Source organism: Dipodomys spectabilis, unplaced genomic scaffold (assembly GCF_019054845.1).
Source record: "Dipodomys spectabilis isolate Male_0828 unplaced genomic scaffold, ASM1905484v1 ptg000783l, whole genome shotgun sequence".
NCBI lineage: Eukaryota > Metazoa > Chordata > Mammalia > Rodentia > Heteromyidae > Dipodomys > Dipodomys spectabilis.
The window spans coordinates 13,255,807-13,278,366 of record NW_024871460.1 but is presented as its reverse complement, the minus strand read 5'-3'; the positions used below and the strand labels follow the sequence as shown (position 1 = coordinate 13,278,366).

The window sequence follows — 22,560 nt, the reverse complement described above, 5'->3', positions numbered from 1 at the left end:
CAAGTGGTAGAGTGCTAGCATTGAGCTGAAGAGCTGAGGGACAGCGCCCAGACCCAGAATTCAAGCCCCATGACCAACAAAAGCAATAAAATAAATAAAATAAAATATCTCTGATCATCATATAGTAAACTAGTTTAAACATGCTTAGTACATTAGCACTTCAGAGGTCATAATTAAAATATCAATATAGTTGAGAATTTTTCATCTGCCTTTAAAGTAAACATATGGCTTTTGCTTTATTTCATCACAAATTCAAGACAAATATAGATTTTTTTTAAATCAGGCACTTGGCATCGAGTAATATCTCATAGGTTTTCATTGCTATTATTACTAATATAAAAGTATAAATCTATAAATTATAACTCTAGATTAGTGGTCATATATAAATTACTGTCACTTCTATGGTACTATGACAAACCAGTGAGGAGTTGGCAATACATATACTGAGAGGGATTCTGGAAGCTAATACCATTAGTATAAGTGCTAAGCTCATTTTTTTCTTTCTTGACAGGAAGATCTTTTATTTTTATTTTTAGTATAAATATGTTCTTTATTAAAGGTCTATAATAGCTGGAAATGTGGCATGCTTCTCCACAAAATATTTCCTTTTTAATTTTATTTTATTGTAGAGGTGATATACAGAGGGTACAATCATGTAAGTACGGTTATGAGTACATTTCTTGTCAAACACTTACTCCCTCTCCCTCATTATCTCCCATTTTCCCTTCTCCCCACTTCCTTCACTCCCCCAAGCTGTAAAATTCATTTTCAACAAAGTGTCTTGTGGGTCTCACTATTGCATTTGACACTTTGTAGTTTATTTCACCATTTTGTTATTCCTCTTCCCTCCCCTAAATCAGATAAATGTATATACAAGACACAGGGTAGCAAAATCAAAAACAATGACAACAGGGGATAAATAAAGGGAGAAATATAACTTCACATAGTACATAATAAAACACAAAAAACCTTATTGCTTATATTTTGGAGATCATTTTGATTAGCATCATTCTATATGGTCATATGTGCATAGCTATTGAGCTATTGTGATCTCTGCTAGGACTATCCTAGACTTATCTAATTATTACAAATAAGGGAGTATAAGCTCTTTGTAGCAATAATAATGAAATGACAAGTAAATTATATTTGAAGACATTATTTTAATAGGCAAATTTACCCTCAAGGGGAAGAAAATTAGGCCTTGAGAGAAAACAATTAGCTATTGAAATCATTTGTGGTCTTTCAAAAGATACTATGTTTTAACAGACTTATATATGTATAATCAACATTTTATAATTAAATGAGGAAAGATTCCATTGGGGGGAAATCATCTAAGAAGAAAGGCAATGGAAGAAATAATGTTGAAAAATTTTACATTTCTTGGATTGAAAAAAACAATACTAATGAGGTTTTCAACAGAAATTTTGAATAGTGTGTGTAGCTTTTCAAAAATGTTTCACTCTGTTTTAGGAAATTTTTTTCTTGTCTCCTACCCTAGGAAATGCAAGAATAAGTAATGTGGAATTTTATCATAGTGGTCAGGAAGGCTTCCGAGACAGCACAGATCCAAGATATGCTATAACATTTCTTAACCTAGGACAGGTTTGTATTTAATTTTTGTGCATGTTCAACATAAAATGTTTATATCTTCATTTACTTAACTACATAGCTACATCTTCAAGTAGTTGCAATTATAGTTCTAATACAATCAAACTTTCTTGGATATATTTCCCATCAACATTTTTAGATTCATAGTAGTATTTGATTCACTCATTTCATCCATTGATTTTCAGTTCTATAAGAACCATTGAAAATGTAACAGAATTAAGGTCTGAATAGTGATTCAAATCCCTGCTTTCTGTTGCAATCACAAGGAATAACAATGTCTATTACATGATGTCTATTAAATGAAGTACAAACATGTCTATGTATCTGTATCTCCACCAAAGTTTGAGACTTTGGAAGATGAGAGGAACATATTTCTTAGAAGAAATAAAACAAAATAGTGGAGCTTTATAGTTGAAATCTCTGACTTCCTTTTCTTTTTTTTGGGGGGGGGGTTAGTCATGGGCCTTGGACTCTGGGCCTGAGCGCTGTCCCTCAGCTCTTCAGCTCAAGGCTAGCACTCTACCACTTGAGCCACAGTGCCACTTCCAGTTTTCTGAGTGGTTTATTGGAGATAAGAGTCTTATGGACTTTCCTGCCCAGGCTGGCTTTGAACCACAATCCTCATATCTCAGCCTCCTGAGTAGCTAGAGTTACAGGTGTGAGCCACCAGTACCTGGTGAAATCTCTGACTTTCTTACCAACTCATTCCTATCCGTGCTTAAATTGGGAACCCTTGCTTAGAGCACTTTTATATGTAATATACTGGTCAAAAAATAATTTTTACCCTTTGGTATTTTGCAGATGAAAATATAAATACACTTGAGAATTTTCTGATCTGCACTTTAAAAAGCAAATGTAATTTTGGTTTATTTAATCATAAATTTAAGATATATGTAAATTTCCCAGAATCAAATGGGGGAAATCATCTCTTTTTATGGAAAAGTAAATTGAGTATGATCAGGTTTGCTTACCAAAAAATTACTTCAAGGTTTTTCTTTAAGTATACTGGTACTACTACTACTACTACTACTACTACTACTACTACTACTACAGTAGTAGTAGAAGTAGTGTTTTGGTGGGTCTGGGGTTTGTACTGAGGGCCTAGGACTTGCGAGGCAGATGTGCTTCTGCTGAGCTTTGCCTCCAGTCCTTTTTCACACTATGTTTGATACATAATTTCACTTTTTTCCCAGAAACATACCTGGGCCTCAATCTTCCTGTTTTGTGTTTCTCATCATAGCTATGATGACAAATAGACATCACCAAACGCAACTATTGGTTGAGAAAGGATAGAGATTGTATACCGGTGCTGGTGTCACTCCATAATCCTCAACAATTAGATTATAGGCATGACCAACAGTACTTGACAATTCTACATTTTAAATATTCTTAGAGTCTCAATATTTTATAGGTCCAAGAACATGGCTTGTCTTATGTTCGAGGATGCTCTTTTCACCATGGCTTCTCCCCAGCAATTGGCGTGTTTGGGACAGATGGATTGGATATAGATGACAACATCATTCACTTTACAGTAGGGGAAGGTAATGTACCTTCAGAGGTAATCTTATCTGTAAACTCTAGAGCCAAGCTGTTCAAGTGATCTCTCTCTGGCAGTGGAAATAGTCTATGTCTGTGCAAACACAGAAATCACTAAGCCACCTGTGACTAATGAATGTCTGAATTGTGGCTGGTATGACAGAGGAATTTGATTTCTATTTTATATTGAATAGTCCCATATATTGAGCCTAAAACATGGAAGAATGATTGCCAATGACTGAATGTGAATCTAATCACTCATCATTTAAAATACCATGTTTAGATGTGCTTCACATGTCAATCATAAAGATTATTCACAAAGTTATTTTAGTTTAAAATTATATATATATATTTAAAATATTTTCCTTTCTTTTTTATCAGCTTATTTTATATTTATATCATATATATTTATATTTATATATATAAAATATATTTTATATTCTATATCAGCCTTTTTATATTTATAAAAAGTTATGTGTGTATTTGGTAAAATCTATAGTGAAACCTGGAACTCAAATATTCTATTAAAAGAATGGAATTATTTAATGAAGAGTTAGAGGACTCACTAAAATCTAATAGGATCATCTCTCAGGTTCAACCTAGAGAAATAAATTTATGCAAAAAATGAAAGATATTATCTATAGTATCAATACAAATTAGCATATATATCTTGGGGGACTTTTCTCTTTTTTTCATTCCAGGCATTAGAATATGGGGGAATGCCAACAGAGTTCGAAGAAATTTAGTTACACTTTCAGTTTGGCCAGGAACCTATCAGAACAGAAAAGATTTAAGTTCCAGTCTCTGGCATGCAGCTATTGAGGTAATGAGAATAAATTTATATTTACACAAAATTATATGTATAATATATAATCATAATTTCTGGAAAAGTTGTAAATCTTATATTACTGACAGCTATATTTTCTAGTTTGATAACTAATAAAATGTGTTAACTGGAGTGAATAAGTTGTTAGGGTCCCTAATAACTATTTTTTAAATTTCTTTCTGTTGGTGTCTATTGGTTTAAGTAGTTCACCTAGTTCCTTTTTTCTTCAATATTATTCCTCACTTTCAACTTCTGGAGCAGAACCACTCCACTGCTGGTGAGCTGAGTTCCTGGTGTGAATATTACCAAACTCTGAATGTTGAAATGTAGAATGATAAATCAAAGAATCTCTAAGCTGGGTGCGGGTGGTTCACACCTGTAATTCTAGCTACTCAGGAGGCTGAGATATAAGGATTGAGGTCCAAACCCATCCAGAGCAGGAAAAGTCCATGAGACTCTTATCACCAATAAACCACTCAGAAAACTGGAAGTGGCACTGTGGCTCAAGTGGTAGAGCACTAGCCTTGACCTGAATAGCTGAGGGACAGCACCCAGGCCCAGAGTTCAAGCCCCAGGACCGACAAAAAAAAAAAAGAAAAGAAAAGAAACTCTATACTTCTCTCACATTACCAATTGGGTCCTTCTTGTTTTCCATGCAGTTTCTTCAATTACTGCAGATGGTATTATTTGGTGGGGTTTGGACATTAGATTACAAGCAAGAAAATGGAGAGAAAATATTTGGGCAAGTCATTTTTCTCCAATTTGTAGCTTGTAGTTTTTATTTGCCTATACTGTAGGAATAGAAAGGAATTAAAAATAATTACTTTTGAAGTATTTGTTTTTGTCCTCATGTTAATTATTACCCTAGGGTAAAATCAGAAAGCTAAAATTAAGTATACATACAAAAGGTAAAAACTCTCTCAATCTATAGATGTTAGAGTATAATCAAATATCATCAGTTGTATATCTTTAAAGTTATGTACAGATTTTGAAAGTAAATGGTACATATTTTCCATATATGAATCCAGTTCATTCTTCTTTATTACAGCCTTTAAAAATAAGGATGTTAAGTTCATTTTTCGACTTGTAAAGTTCGTGTTTTGACATAGTGTCTTGAACTTTACAATTTGCAGGGGAGAGGGGAAGGCAGGAGGGGGGGAGGAGGAGAGGGAAGGGAAAGGGATGGTAGGGAAAAAAAGGAGGAGACAACAATGCTAGATAAGAAATGTACTCATTACCTTGCTCATGTAACTGTAACCCCTTTGTGCAGTATTTTCACAATAAAAAACTTAATTAAAAAAAAAATCAGGATGTTGCTGAGTGCTGCTGTCTCACCTGTAATCCTAGCAATTGAGGAAGCTAAGATCTGAGGATCACTGTTCCAGGCCAACCATGGCAGAAAAATCTGTGAGACTCATCTCCAGTTAATCACAAAAAGCCAGAACTGAAACTGTCGCTCAAATTGCAGAAACACAAAAGCTCTGAGACAGAGCACAGGCCCAGAGTTCAAGTCCCAGGACCAATAAATAAATATCTAAATAAATAAACAAATACCAGGATAATATACCTTAAACCGCTAAGATTTTTAACTTTTCCTGACACTGTAAACAAGGATAAATCTTCAATGATCTACACATGTATTGGTTATACTATAAAATTGTTTGGCAATTAGTTTCATATGTTGCTAACTTTGTTTTTGATCATAGCAGATTTATTAAATTAATCTATATCACTAGTGAATTATATAGTCTATTCTAACTACTTTAGTTGTCTCTTTCTTAATCAAAGTGGTAACAAAATATAACTAAAACAAATGATAAAATTCTTATAGCATTCTCAAAATACTGGAATTAAGTTTATAGCTTTACATTTTAGCCACATTTTGTTATTTTGTGATATGTTTATATGCAGAATTCCAATGTTGTAACTCCTTTCAACAACTATCTTACAATTTACCAAAATGAATACCAGGAAACTGGAACTTGTGGTGTTGGGGACATCAAAGGGAGTGGGATAGAAGGATGGAAGGAGGAAAGGTTGGTAAATGCAGCCATGATATTCAAGCTATGGACTGGGAAGGTGGCTCAGTGGTAGAGCACTTTCCTTGAGCTGAAGAGCTGAGGGACAGTGCCCAGGCCCAGAGTTCAGGCCCCACGACTGGACCCCCCCAAAAAATATTCAAGCTATATGCATGAAAATGGAACTAAAAAATGGAGGTGCTGAATGGGGTTTGTAGCTGAGGAGCATTATGAAAGGGATGACACTCACCAGAAGCACTGTACTCATAAACTGACATGTTGACTGGAAATCCTAATGCATAATGACTTGACGATAATTTTAAAAATGAAACAATTGAAAATAACCTTTTTTCAGTTTTCTGAGTAGGTGAGCTACCACTTGAATCATGGTCTCAGCCCTACTTATCTTACTATTTTTCATGTAAGGCCTTGTGGGGCTTTTGCCTAGGCTGGCTTAAACACCAATTCTCCTATTTATCCCTCCTGCATAGCTGCTATGATGAGTGAATGACACTAAACCCAGATTTTGTTGTAAGATGGGGGTCTTACTTTTTTGCTCAGGCTGTACTTGTGCCATATTTCTGATCTCTACCTTCTGAGTAGCTGAAAATAGATATGAGTTACTGTATTTATCATTAAATGCAGTTTTTCTAAACAAGATATAATACCTCGTGATGGTTTTACACCAAACTTAATTCAAGGTTAGAGAACGAAACTTTGCCGTGTAAGGCCCTGGGTTCAATCATCAGCAACACACACACACACACACACACACACACACAAACACTACTTAATATAATTTCATTTATGATGTTTCAGTGGGGGTAAATAGATGAATTTTTTCCTGAAAATAAAATGAAGTCTCCACAGGTAAGGTGTCATATACTTGTTCTAATTTTATAGTTGTACAACAGCCTAGTCCAAAACATTTTCTTTTTCTTTGTACTAGATAAATAGAGGGACGAATACAGTGCTACAAAATAATGTAGTTGCTGGATTTGGAAGAGCAGGATACCGCATTGATGGTGAACCATGTTCAAGTAAGTCTTCTAACACATAATCACTACAACCAGAAAGCATTTGTCCAAACTGGTTAGAAATGAATTATCATTTGTAAATTCATTATGTTCTTTATATTACTTCTGGAACCTAAAGATTTCAACAAAGTCAATTATTTCAAGAAGTATTGTTTCTAAAGAGAAATGGATAAGCTTTTAAGAAAAAGTTTACCAAAAATCGCTAGCAGCAACTTCAGCCCTTGGCTTGGTTGGCATGGCAACAGTAAGTACCTTGCCCAGCCCTATGACTGCTTTCACACACAAAAAGCAGCACTTCCAAGTAACAGAGGCATGTGCCTACTGGAATGTGACACTCCTTCATGCTTTTGATAGACTCAATACCTCTTATTTGTAAGTTAAAAGCTGCATTCATGAAAAAAATTAATAGCTGTCAGGTACATCTCTCTATTGAACTTCCCTAAGAATTTACCAAACATAAGCTTTTAGCAAGGCTGGATGGAAACAGGAAAACAAACGTGCACTGCTCATTGGAGAAAAGACTGGAATAATTTTACATAGCTGAGGGATTCTGAGAATAGCTACCAAAATCATGGGTGCATTTACCTTTAACCCAAAACTTCCACTTCTAGTAACTGTTGCCTTTCCACACTTAAAACATGGTTAATGAACGACTTTATTCCATCACGTTATCTGTACTACCAGATAGCTGAAAGCCACTATGTGCCCCTTAATAGCAGACGAGTTGTACAAAGCTGAATACTGGAACATGTCTCTTTGAAACAAAGCAAAAGAGACATGGAGAAGTCACAAGTATATCCGTAAAGGAGAAGTGGAAGCTGTAGAGTAATATGAATAAATTCTTATAGAAAAGGAAAGTGAATCAAAGAGAAAAGAAAATCAGATACTCTGAGCAATTCTTTTGTGCTGAGGGATGGAGTTATTTAGGTTACTGGTCCAATTTGAACATACATAACCCATCTGCTTTAATTATAAGATATGTTAATCAATATACTTGTTTCTATGGTATTGAGGATATTTGAATGGAATATGGGTTATTTCATTTTATTTTGAAACAATCATGGATCGGGATTCAAACATTTTAATGGACAAGCAAAGTAAGATTTCAAAAATTAAATAACTTTCCCAAGATCACATACACATCAATGCAAAACAATTATCAAAGACACACTTATCTCTACATTGCATGCCAGGATCCAGGAATACGATGATGAATAAGCAAGCATGGTATCTTCTTCTTATGAAGCTTAGACCCAAGTAGGGAAGGGAAAAGGGAAATTCACAAATAATTAACCAAGTGTCAAGTAACAGATTTTAATTGCATGTCAAATATTTTTTGGGGGGGGTCCGGTCATGGGGCCTGAACTCTGGGCCTGGGCACTGTCCCTCAGCTCCTCAGCTCAAAGCTAGTGCTCTACCACTTGAGCCACAGCGCCACTTCCGGCTTTTTTCTTTTTTGCTTATGGAGTACTGAGGAATTGAACCCAGGGCCTCATGCATGCAAGGCAAGCGCTCTACCACTGAGCCACCTTCCCAGCCCCTCAAATAACTATTTTAAAAGCACTCAGAGAAAGCTTTTTAAAGAAATAATTCTTAAAATAGTATGATCCAAAAGACTCAAGGACAAAACAGTGTGGGGAGGGGCAAGAAATAGCTTTTTACCACTGCAATTGGTATTTCATTTCAAGTTTAGGTATGCTAGAATCTAGATCTCATGCTCTTCCATTTGAGTCATGCCTCCAGCAAAACCTCATGCTCTTTCTAGTAAAATTCATATTTGATTAATCAGGACTACTAACACTATTTTTTTGCAAATAAGCAACAAATTTGTAAGACTTTTAGCAAGGAGGGTAAATTATAACTGCAGAGCCATAAAAATGTTAAAAGTGTACATTAAAGTGTACACTGGAATTAATATATATATAGATAGATAGACAAGCATGTAAACCTTTAATACTGTCTATTAAAATAATACAGCTTGACTTGCAATGTGACTTTTTGATTCTATGTTTTCTTCCAAGGTCAATCTAATCCAATGGAAGACTGGTTTGACAACGAAGCACATGGGGGGTTATATGGTATCTACATGAACCAAGATGGCCTTCCTGGATGTTCTCTTATACAGGGATTTACCATTTGGGCATGCTGGGATTATGGAATTTATTTTCAGGTATATATGATGAAAGATGGTGATTGCTTACTTTCTTTTACGGTTGTTATTAGTAGTTTGTAAAGTTCACATTGTATTACAGACCACAGAGAGTGTGCATATCTATAATGTAACCCTGGTGAACAACGGAATGGCCATTTTTTCTATGATCTACATGCCAGCTGCTGTATCTCACAAAATTTCTAGTAAAATAATTAAGATTAAGGTAAGAAATAAACAGAGCCATTTTGAGAAGGGTAAATTTAACTCAAGAACTATTAAGAATAACCTCCTTGACTGATATTTGTAACTCATACTTTCCTGCTTGTGTGTATGTGTGTGTGTTAATGTGTGTGTGTGTGTGTGCATGCGTGTGCATGCATGTTTGCCAGTAGTAGGGCTTGAGCCTCAAGCTTCTGGCTCTCCCTTGGCTTTTTTTGTTGGTACTCTACCACTTAAGCCGTGTCTCCACTTCTGGTGTTTTGCTGCTTAACTAGAGAATACAGTCCCATAGAATTATCTCCCTGGGCTGGTTTTGAACTCCGATCCTCAGATTTCAGCTTCCTGAGTAGTTAGGATGACAAACATGAGTTACCAACATCTGGCTCCACTTCTTGCTTCTTTTGAAATAAGACAATTCTGTTCTTATCTCTTTCATATTCCTTCACCTCCTCTTGATGATCACCTGATCTTGTAGCTGTTCACTAAATTTTTGAACCTTCTAGAAAGGCTTTCTGGAGCAACAGAAGTAGTAATGATAATCCCTTCCCTTTTTATTAACACTATTATTAGGACACATTTCTATCATGGAAATATAGCATGCCCTTTTATTAACTATTTATCTTTCTCTCTCTCCCTCTCCCTCTCTCTCTCTTCTTCTCTTCTCCCCCTCCCTCCTTTCTCTCTCTCTCTCTCTTTCTCTCTCTCTCCTTCCCCACTCTCTCGTAGTGTCATTCCAGTCAGGGTTATAACCACACTTTTTTATCTTCATTTAATGAAGCAAATAATAATTCTAAAATTACTATTTTTGCTTTGTTATTGAAAATTTCAGTTTTAGCTTTACTATGTCTTCTTTTAGAAAGAGCTATTCTTAACACTGTACTGTTTGGACTTTTCAAACCTAGAACTCATTAATTGTTGGGAGTAGTCCTGAATTTAATTGCTCGGATGTCCTAACTAATGATGATCCCAATATTGAACTCACAGCTGCACATCGGAGTTCTAGACATCCATCAGGTGAAATTTTGAATTTTAACGATGGCATTCCAATGACTGTATCAGCCATTTCTGCTAACCTATTCCTTTTTGCAAAAGGTGGGAGAAGTGGAATCTGTTGGCCTACCTTTGCTTCAGCTCATAACCTGGCACCGCGGAAGCCTCACGCAGGGATCATGAGTTACAATGCTATCAGTGGTCTTTTGGATGTCTCAGGCAAGTTCAACTTTGGCCTTTCACAAAGCCTCTCCCAAATATTGGCTGAACTGAGATTAAAATAAAAAAAATCCCTACATACAAACCAACGGACCAGACAATCTCTGTAGAAATGTCAAATCATTATATATAAACTAATGTGGAAAACATGTCAATTATTTTTATTTTTCCTATTAAATACACTGAACCACTATTTATGTTTAGTATATCTCGTCATAATAATTTTACCCAGTGTGTCTTTGATGAAACCAATACAATAAATTAGATATCGAAGTTTTGACTTATTATTCATGATTTTAGGCCCAGAAATGTAAAAGGAATGATCATTTTTCACTATTGTTACAATGATAAAACCCTGGTTGAACATTATATAACATGGTACTGAAGTTTTAGGTAAACATTTATTGTTTTAAATAAAATATGATTTCGAATATTGAAAATACCATATATCAACAAAAATAGACCTGTAAAAGGAAGCCACATAAGGAAAATTTCTAAAAGGTACACAAATAACTATTCATTTATATGATATTGTCTTGAAAGGGAATGTATGAAAAGTGGTTGACTTGGGTTGGGGGAGGGGGACCCCAGAAGCATTGTATTAGATGAGATTTTTCTAAAAGTAGTTTCTTGGAGGAGTGCTTGAGAAAGGTGCTGAAGGAGCACAAGGGGAGGGAAGGTGAAACAGAGCTGGGATGTGACCCGGAGCATGGCTTCACTTAATCCCACCAGACACTCCTGGAATACAAATTGCCAATGGATTTGTCTCGAATTTTGGGAGCAGGGAATGTACATTTGTACTTCCATGTCAGCAATTTTTGGGTTACAGCTTTTTGTGATGAGGGTCTTACTTTCCTGGATAATATGATTGCTGTTTGCCTAAAGCTAATTCACTGCAAAAGGGGAGCGGGGGAGAGGAGGTGATCCTGAACTGTTAGCAGACAGTACTTACAAAGGCACCAAATGGGTGAGCCAGTCTGCATTCACTTCAATCCACTCCCAGAACCAGCTTGCTTTGTTTAGTTATATTAAGTTTATTCTATTTGAATTATTCTTCTAGGATTCTGTATGATCACAACCTCTTGGAAAAATTATGAAAGAGGATTCGTAGTCACATTGATTACAGTTGGTTCCTTGACCATATATAATAGCTCCTTCTTCAGTTTTTCTAAATTTCCCTCCTTCCCGGCTAACATGTTTTCTGCTCAACATTGCTTATCTGGTACAATGTTACATGATCCCAGTCCCCCCCTATTCAGCACCCTTATATACTTACACCCTTCTATGCTTACTCATTTATAAGTAGCACCGGGCATATACCACAGTGTACCTTATCAATGCTAGATGGCCTCATCTAGTAGAAAAGCCTGGATCCATGTCCAATTACTAGTGTTTGCTAAAACCTGGTGCAGTCTATTAGTTTGAATGATGAGAATAGGCCACATGGATGCCAGACTTTCTTATCTATGAAAACCATAGAATTTCCAAAAGCTTCTCAAGAAAGCAGGCCCTAATATGCAAACACGCTCTAGATTTCTGCTTATGCTATAATGGCTAATGTCCCATTGACCAAACTTAGGGGTATGCCAAATTTTTAACAAGTCTGAGGTGGTTCACACCTGTCATCCCAGCTACTCAGGAGGATAAGCTATAAGGATTGTAGTTAAAAGAAAGCCCAGACAAGAAAATCTGTGAGACTTTTATCTCCAATGAACCAACAGAAAACCAGAAGTGGTGCTGTGGTTCAAACAGGTAGAATGCTAACCTCGAGCAAAAGAGCTTAGGGGCAGTGCCACATTTTCTCGATCCATACACAATATTTATCTTGGGGTTCATTCCCCTAACATCAACTTATCTGACCTTTTCTGCTTGACTCAGACATATACTAGTTATTGCAAATAAGGGAAACCATGGGACCTATATTTCTTTGGGCCTGGCTTATTTCAGTTAATATAATTTTTTCCAAGTCTTTCCATTTCCTAACAAATGGGGCAATGTCATTCTTTCTGATGGAGGCATAGAATTCCATTGTGTATATATACCACATCTTCTTGATCCATTCATCTACTGAGGGGCATCTGGGTTGGTTCCATATCTTAGCTATGGTAAATAATGCTGCAATAAACATAGCTGTGCTGGTAGCCTTAGTATGACCTTGTTTGTGACAAACTTTTTTACTTTATCAGGATATGTTAAAGAAAATGTTTGAAATAAATCTGATCTTATTTCAGTCAGAAAAATTAATCACTTTTCTATCATGTCTCAGGCTCAACTTTTGTTGGATTTAAGAATGTTTGTTCAGGGGAAAGGAATGTGATATTCATTACTAATCCTTTAAATGAGGATTTACAGCATCCAGTCCATGTGAAGAAGATACAACTGGTTGATTCCACTGAACAGTCCAAAATATTTATACACAGGCCTGACATTAGGTAAATTGCATTTGATGTTTATTTGATATATTTTCCTTTCAATACTCCTTCTCAAAGACTTGAGTTTCTATACCAAAATAACTGCTAATATCTATGAAACTCCATCTACATTATGAAATTATGACTTTATTGATATAAATCTAAGGTTTCTCAGTTACATTTTAAAAACTGAACTTTGAGAAGCATTTCTCCTCCTGTTCTTCCTTTCCTACATCATTAATAATGTGAGGTCTGAAGAGTATTTGACATTAATATCTCTCCATTAAAGATAACATACCACAATCATTTTGTATTTTTCATTTGTTATGAATTTTCTTCTACCTCTTCCTTTCAAAATATCCTATTACAGTTATTCCAAAATGCACTTGGAGAGTAAGCATCAAGTATTCTAACAAATGTGATTATAAATGTGTAAGTATTTAGAACAGCACTTTCTCTGACCATAAAGGTCAATTGGTGTCAGATTATTTCCAGAAGCTGATCACTTAGATTGTAGGTAGAAGAAAATAGTCAATAACAGTTATTTTATAGGAAGTTCAAGTCAAGAATTTAGATAAAAGACATGTCTATCAGAGATTCTTGACTAGTTTCAGTTTAGGGAAATAAAAAAAAAGAATATCTGTAATTAAAGAGACACCTTTCATAAGAAACAAAAATATTTCATAAATAGCTTAACTTCATCTGATTTTATTTGGATGATAGCCCATTATTTTGTGTCTTTACTTTACATCTCCTTTATTATAGTTATCTATAGAGTGCCTTTAAATATGTAGCCAAAGAATCATAATATAAAAGTTGACCATGTTGGTGTTTTTCTGTAATCCCAGAACTTCAGAAATAGAGTCAGAAGGACTTGCTATGATTTTTAGGCAATTCTGGATATATAGCAAGACCACGTCCTATCAAAACAAAATAAAACAAAAGACAATTACATGTTTTTGGAACTTTTATTATATTTTTTAGAATATTAAGTGATTACATAAATTTCAGTTTTGTGAGATAGTGATACAAATACATTTTAACCTTCATGAGACAAATTGTCATTATCATGGTCTATTTTGTTTGCGAATTCTATGAGCTTTGACAATACAATTATTTCTTCCACATTGGGTGATAGGTCCATTTCTTTCCTTTTGCTTAGTGTTAGCTGTTATTTTATAAAAAGCAATACTTTATCAAATTTTATGGACAAAACAGAAAAATAACAAAGACTTCCTAGCCAATCTAGGGATAGATCTGTTTGGGCAATGTTACTATATTATGAACAGTCCATAAATGTTAAATCTATTATTCAACAAAATATGGAATAGAAAAATGGAATTCTGATTTTTATATTCCACAGATGCATCTTGTCATTTCAAAAATGTTAGTTTATCATCATTATGGGCCAAATAAACAATGGAAAAAGCAAATCTTCTTGCAATTCTAACTGTATATGCTACTTTGTCCCACTTTAAACCCTTCATGAAATAAGATTGTCAGTATTTTGATTCCTTGGACCTTCTAGTCCAGTACTCAAGCTTATTCACATTTGCTGTCTTGAGCAGTGAACTAAATCATTTTGTCTTTTCCCCCAGTAAAGTGAATCCATCTGATTGTGTTGACATGGTTTGTGATGCCAAAAGGAAATCTTTCCTTAGAGACATGGATGGCTCCTTTCTGGGGAATTCTGGTTCAGTTATACCTCAAGCAGAGTATGAATGGAATGGAAACAAACAATTAGGAATTGGTGACTACAGAATTCCAAAGGTGATGCTCACATTCTTGAATGGAAGCAGAATTCCAGTCACTGAGAAAGCCCCATATAAAGGTTTGTTACATCTTATTCCATGGTCAGACCTCCTTTCAAGTTCATGGAATAAAATGTTTTAATCTTAATAATTTATATTTTCAATCTATATCTTAAATGTTCCTCACATTGTTTGTAAAAAGATTCATTTTCATTGCTAAAATATATATTCCTGTGTTTCTAGGAATTATTAGAGATTCAACCTGTAAATACATTCCAGAGTGGCAGAGCTACCAGTGCTTTGGGCTGGAATATGCCATGATGGTTATTGAAAGCCTGGACTCTGACACAGAAACACGAAGACTTTCACCAGTGGCAATAGTGAGCAATGGCTATGTTGATCTTATTAATGGTAGGTGATTAGTATTAGAGAACCAATGTTACTACTTCATTTTATTAAATACATGAAGCTATCTTATACATTTTTGCCACATGCAACTAGCAAACATTGAGATTTCTTTGCCTTTCATTCGTAAGAAAAGGTGAGACTTGACTCTTCAGCAGCCCTCCATTCAGGAAAGCCAGGGCTATTACTTCAAACTGACCTTAGAAGGAGGAGGGAGGAGAGGGGAAAGGATTAAGTGGAAAGGAAGGGAAGAGGAAATTTATTCCTGGAATGATTGTCATGCCTTTATTGACAAGGTGTATGTGTAAATATATATGTAATACATACATATAAAGAAAAATTGGCTTAACTCTTAAAAATGTGATTTGCCTTATATAAAATAAGAAATTGGCATGCTGTTTGGAATATTCAAAGAGAAGGTGGTCTTAGTCTACTGATTTTTTATTCTCATAAATCTTTGGAAGACTTATAAACTTGTTTTTCATAACTGATTCTAGAGTCTAGATTTCTCTTGTTCTTGTGTATCTTTGGCTTGAATATTGGTGGTTTATACTAGATGTGAAAATATCATCCATAAAAGTTATTGATTATCAAACTTTCATTTCAAACATTAATGCCCAGCTTCATTCATAATATGACTTTTGTCGTTGCAGTTTTTTATTTTATATACTGACCCTAAAAGAAAGTACACTAAAAGTAGGAATTATATTTTATATGCTAAGAGAAATGTTATGCTCTACTTGAGTCTTAGAAGTATATGCTGATTTAAAATCTGATTGAACTTCAATTATAAATATTTATAATATTTCTAGGTGAGCCAGAAAATTCAGTGAACCTAATGAATACATCAAAAAATTCATCTTTCTATATTTCACCAAGTTTCACTGAAGCAAAATAGAGGCATTTGCTATGAAAATCATGCCCAACCTTTTCTAAAAATGCCTGGACTCACGTAGAAAAATATCCCTTTTTAAAATTTAGTTTTTCAGATGTTAGGAAGGTGTGTTATTTCCCAGATGGCTTCAGATCATTAATATGTTGACCTTGTAAAAGAGGACTTGTAGTCACCATCTTTAAAAATATATTAAGTTAAAATGAAAATAGAAGAAGATTAAAGACTGGATCAAATGTGTTTGTTGACTTTACAAATTAACTAATAAAACAATTAAGTGAAAAAATAAATGAAACTTGTCCCAACTTAACAAATGTTCATGATTTCCAGGTTCAAGTCCCACTCTTAGCAAACTAATTCCTTTATAGCACATTTCCTATCTCAAAGCCTAAGAAGACAGGTTCCCAGACTCACACTTAACAGGGAAGAGAAAGAATCAAGCATTTCCTTCCTCACTATATGTCTTTAATATGATTATTAAAATGACATACAAGGCTACTACTATTTCTTTCAGTGACTTTCTAGGATAAATTGTCACACAGCAATTTATCTTTGTAACCCTGGATTGTATAAAAGCCAAGGTTTTGGTCAAGTGCTGGTGGCTCACACCTGTAATCCTAGCTACTCAGGAGACTGAGATCTGAAGATCACGGTTCAAAGCCAGCCCAGACAGGAAAGTCCATGAAATTCTTATCTCCAATAAACCACCAGAAAACCAGAAGTGGTGCTGTAGCTCAAGTGGTAGAGTGCTAGCCTTGAGCTGAAGAGCTGAGGGACGGTGCTCAGGCCCAAAATTCAAGCCCTACAACTGACAAAAAAAAAAAAAGTCAAGGTTTGGAAATAACATAAATTGCTGGATAGTGAATGATTCTAAATATTTAATGTGAATTTAAATTAGATCACAGAAATGTATTATTGATATTATAAGTTGAGTAGTGTTGGAGTTAAATTTAGAGGATTGAACTTGAACATGACTCTTGCCATTTATATTATTTAGGTTATTTTGCAGAGAGGGTTTTAGTGCTTTTTGTCTGAGAGCTGGCCTTGGACCAGAATCCTCCTAACTGCCTCCCTAGATTATAGGTGTGTGACAATCATACCTGATTTGTTTGTGAGGTTTGTTTCGAACAGGTCATACTTGACTTGGTTGTTGAAGTATTTGTTACTGAGTCTGACTGGCCTCAAATTGCTATTCTCTCAATCTCAATCACACCTAAAGTAATAAGATTTCTGGACTGAGGTACTGATCTAGGTGTAAATGCAATTATTCTTCATATTTTATGCCATATCACTGTACAACTGCTAATATAGGAGCATGGACTTTTATTTTGTGTGGATTCAGGACCACAGGATCATGGCTGGTGTGCTGGATACACCTGCCAGAGAAGACTGTCCCTGTTTCATAGCATTGTGGCTCTAAACCAGTCTTACGAAATTTACTTCACCGGTACCAGTCCTCAGAATCTTCGGTTGATGTTACTTAATGTTGACCAAAATAAGGTAAGCCAAGATAGAAATGATGCCTTGTAGATGATTATTTGCATATATTTCTATCTGCTAAGGCTTATATCTCCTTTCCTATAACATTTTCAACTCTCTAACTCATTTTAAGCACCCATTTGGGCTCTTCTAAAATTATTACTTATCCACATAGTAATGTGTTTATACATGCCTAATACCCTCTCCCAATATGCATTTGATTCTGGTGTTACTCATGTGGACCATGTTTTAACTATGATTTGCATGATGAACAAATTTTTTTACAGTAAAAAAGTGTACACCCAAAACTAGTAAGAGAATTATATATTCTTCCATGATGCTACCGAGAGTGTGTTAGGGTCATAAGGTAGCTCTCTTCTTAGTTTTCTGATGAATCTCCATACTGATTTCCATAGTGGTTGCACTAATATATATTTCCTACCAAGTATACTAGGGCTCCTTTATCTCTCATACCATTTGTTGCTGTGTACTTGATGATTACCATTCTGGGCTTACAGGGAATCTTGTTATGGCTTTGATTCTCAGTACCTTTATGGCTAAGGATATTGTACACTTTTTGTGCATTTATTAGCCATTTGTACTTTTTCTTCTAAGAACTCTGTTCAATTAATTTGCTTATATCCTAATAAAATTATTTGTTTTTTGTGTATAATCTGAGTTTTCTGTATAATTTGTGTATGATCTGAGTTTTGTGTATTTAATCTGGATATTAATCTTTTATCTGATGAGTAGTTGGAAATTACTCTTTAATTTAGAAGTATTCTTCCAGTAATTTAGTTGCTTTTTTTGTTAACTGAGTACTGTCAATTAAGGGTTAAGTTACAACATCTGCATGAATAGTTGAATGCAAAGTTATTTTAAATTTGCAGTTCATTGACATTTTTAGTAGTTTTTCAAATTGTTTATTGTATTTCTAATCATATTTTTTAAAATCCCCTAGACCTCAGAAAAGTTTAATATTTGTCTTAAGTCTGGTAAACAGTATTTTACAGAAGGTACATAATTAAAGGATATTTTAACATTCTAAATTTTTAAATATTTTATTGTACTGCTATCTTAAAACACAAAAACGTTTATTTTTAACAGGCTGTTCTAGTGGGAATTTTCTTTTCAACACTTCAGAGACTGGATGTGTATGTGAACAATTCATTGGTTTGTCCCAAACATACAGTATGGGATACCCAAAAGAAACACTGTAAACTTAATAGACATCTGCGCACAGGTACTCATTTCTTGAAAAGTACAGTTCAAATGCTATATGCACTCATTAATATAAAGTTCTTTGTATCTGTAAATAGGTGTACAAAGGAGCTGCCATTCAACAAAGCAGTTTATGAATATAGCACTTCTTGACTAATGTCACCCCTTTCATCCTTCTCACCTACCCCTCCAACCCCACCCCTTTCCTCACTTTTCTTAATTTTTAGGTTATGTGTTGAACTTTTTGCCACTTAAAAAGGAGATTATGTATATAAAATGCATCTTGATCTGTGTTAGCTCTTCAGCACTGTCTTCCCCCTTCATCTCAACCCTTACCTTATTATTTTCAGTTCTATGGTATATACAATGCATTTTTACATGCATTCTACTCTCTTCCCATATTCATTCTTTTATCCCTTTCCCTTTGTCCTGCCTCTTGAATGTACCCATATCCTGGTACTTATTTTGTTGGGCTTTGACTTCGTCTTTCTAAAGAATTATCCTATATGCATTCTACATATAGTCTGTCCTTAAGTTAATTAATTTGTAACTGCTTTCACACCACCCACTTTGTTTACTTATAGATTTATAGGCACATTAATGTTGAAGGCCTAAAGCTATCCCCCCTAAAATCAGGAATGAGGTAAAGATGTCTATTCTCTCTATTCCTCTTCAATATAATATTGGAATTCCTAGCAAGAGCAATAAGGCAAGAAAAAAAAACATAAAAGAGATCCAAATAGGTAGGAAGAAGTAAAACTATCCCTTTTTGAAGATGAGATGATCCTGTACTTAAAGGACTCCCAAACTTTCTCACCTAGGCTACTAATGCTTATCCAAAACTTTGGCAAAAAGCAGGGTATAAAATCAGCCCACAAAAATCAGTAGTTTATCCAGGCCAACAACAAGAATATTTAGTTGAAACCAAGAAAGGGACCTCATTTGCCTCAAATAAAAATAAAAATGCTAGGAATTAACTAGGATATGAAGGACCTCTATAGTGAAAACTTAAAAAAATCTGAAAAAAGAAATTGAAGATTTTAGGAAATGGAAACACCATGCTCATAGATTGGGAAAGCAATGCAAAAATTCATATGGAGTAAGACCCTGAAAAGCAACAGAAATCAAGCAGGCAGAACGATGTTGGAGGAATAACAATACTAAACTTTCAAATTCTATTTTAGAGGCACAATAATGAAAACAACTTGGTACTGCACAAAAATGGGTCTGAGGACCAACAGCATGGAGTAGAAGACCCAGAAATGAACCCCCAGACCTATAGCCATCTAATATTTGATAAGGGAGCCAAAAATATAGGGAGGAAGAAATGTTGCTGGTTAAACTGAATATCCACGTACAGAAAACTGAAACTAAATCCCCATATATCATCTTGTACCAGTATTGATTCAAAATGGATCAAAGAGCTCAATGTATGGCCAGAAACCATAAAATTTTTACAGGAAAGCATAAAGAAAATGCCAGGACTCCTAGGCACAAATTGAGACTTTCTAAGTAAAAATCCAGAAACAGAACAAATCAAAGAAATAAGTGATAAATGACATTACAACAAACTTAAAAGTTTCTGCACTGCAGAAGACATAGTTAACAAGGTAAATAGAAAGATTATTGAATTGGAGCTATACATCAGAAAAGGCCCTAATGTCCAAAAAATACTTAGAGCTCAAAATGAAACTCAAAAATAAGCCCTCAAGGAAAAAGCAACCCAATTAACACACAGGCTAGTAACTTAAAGAGAGACTTCTCAGAAGAAAAAGTAAATATGTTCAATAGACACATGAAGAATCAACACCTCTGGCCATCAAGGAAATGCAAATCAAAACAACACTGTGATTCCACCTCACTGTAGTTCGAATGGCCTTTATCAAGTAAATTAACCATATAAAATGCTGGTGTGGAGGTGGCTGAAATTAAACCCTATCATATTGTTGGTGGAAACATAAACTTGTTCAACCACTCTGGAAAGCAATATAGAGGTTCCTCAAAAAAAAAAAAAAACTAAACACAGAACTACCATATATCCTGCAATTCCACTCCTGCACATTTATCCAATAGGGCACAAACAAGGATACACTAAAGCCACCAGTACAACCATGTTTATTGCAGCATTGTTTACCACAGCCAAGATATGAAATCAGCCCAGATATCCCTTAATGAACAAATGAATAAAAACATGCAGACAGATACACACAGTAGAATTCTACTTATCCATCAGAAAAAAAAATGATAGTGCTATTGTACCATTCATAAGGAAATGGAAAGACCTGGAAAAATTATATTAAGTGAAGTAATCCAGACTCAGAGAATCACAGGTTTTATGCTTTCCCTCATTTATGGGAGCTATAGTGTGCCTATTAAAAAAAAAAGTACTCAGTATGTTCACAATAAAAAAAAAAAAAGAGGGCTGGGAAGGTGGCTCAGTGGTAGAGCACTTGCCTTGCATGCTCGAGGCCGTGGGTTCGATTCCTCAGCACCACATAAGAAAAGCCAGAAGTGGTGCTGTGGCTCAAGTGGTAGAGCGCTAGCCTTGAGCTGAAGAGCTGAGGGACGGCGCCCAGGCCCAGAGTTCAGGCCCCACGACCGGATCAAAAAAAAAAAAAAAAAAGTAAAAAAAAAAAAAAGAATCAGACATGCAAAAAAAAAGTATTGACACACATGACAAAAAGAACTGTACTCATTTACCTGACCTATGTAACTGCAACCCCTCTGCACATCACCTTTACAAAATTTAAAAAGTCACTCTTGATGGATTTATGTATTCGTACATGCAAGTTTTTTTGTTTTAGTTTTCGCGGGTTTTTTTGTTGTTGTTGTCAGTCATGGGGCTTGAACTCTGGGCCTGGGTGCTGTCCCTCAACAATTCAGCTCAAGGCCAGCACTCTACCACTTGAACCACAGCTCCACATCCAGTTTTCTGGATGTGGAGCTGGTTTAGTGGAAATGAGTCTCATGGACTTTCCTGCCTGGGCTGGCTTTAAACCATGGTCCTCAGATCTCAGCCTCCTGAGTAGCTAGGATTATAGGCATAAGCCATCAGCACCTGGCTACATGTTCTTGAGAAGATCATAATTCAACATTGAGTTTAGTCATTTCTCTGTTTAAAAGAGATTTTGCTCAGAATTGCTGCTTTATCTCTGATACTTCATAGAGGTCAGAGCCTAACTTAACTGGTGTGCTCTATAAGGATTGACAAGAAATGTCAATCTGAATGTCAACTGAATACTATTAAGTAATATGAGAAATGGCTTAAATAAAATAGGTTATACATACTCATTTGGCAATATATTTATAATGCCAGTATTTATTCCTGTTCATTTACCTTTTTGTGTTTATTAGGATTCTGATGACATTGACAAACATTCCATTCCATGTGATCTGCTTATCATCATTTTTAGACAGTTTCACAATTTTTTCCCAACATTACATTAATACGTGCTAAAGGGCATAATATAAGCTAAACTTGGGAGTATTTATGGATGATCCAACTCATTCTCATTCAAAAAAAGGCCTAATAAATATTAGCTATTCATACTACCTGTCAGACACTGTTCTTAGAGTGTTTTGTTTAAATCATTGTTACTATATCATAATAATGCAAGGAGGTGACTATATTCAACTAAACTGAAGTATAGGAGAAGTAATTGCCCAAATCTTTTTTAAAATATTACAAAATAGATTAAGAAACAGAAATTATTTTCTCACAGTTCTGGAGATTGAGAGTCTGATATTAAGAGTGCCTACACATGGTCGAGACACATGAGGTGTAGGTGTTTTCTTC

At 35.0% G+C, this 22,560-nt stretch overlaps 1 protein-coding gene across 1 annotated transcript in view; it reads left to right on the top strand.

Moving 5' to 3' along the window:
* The window catches only part of Pkhd1l1 (PKHD1 like 1), a 137,698-nt gene that overhangs the window by 102,921 nt on the left and 12,217 nt on the right, over positions 1 to 22,560 (top strand). Inside the window, 13 exon segments of the mRNA XM_042672936.1 lie at positions 1,499 to 1,602; positions 3,020 to 3,149; positions 3,846 to 3,967; positions 6,938 to 7,028; positions 9,047 to 9,195; positions 9,278 to 9,400; positions 10,299 to 10,410; positions 10,489 to 10,605; positions 12,872 to 13,037; positions 14,615 to 14,847; positions 15,011 to 15,178; positions 17,407 to 17,564; positions 18,651 to 18,786. Of these exon segments, the coding sequence (XP_042528870.1) occupies positions 1,499 to 1,602; positions 3,020 to 3,149; positions 3,846 to 3,967; positions 6,938 to 7,028; positions 9,047 to 9,195; positions 9,278 to 9,400; positions 10,299 to 10,410; positions 10,489 to 10,605; positions 12,872 to 13,037; positions 14,615 to 14,847; positions 15,011 to 15,178; positions 17,407 to 17,564; positions 18,651 to 18,786 (1,809 nt within the window).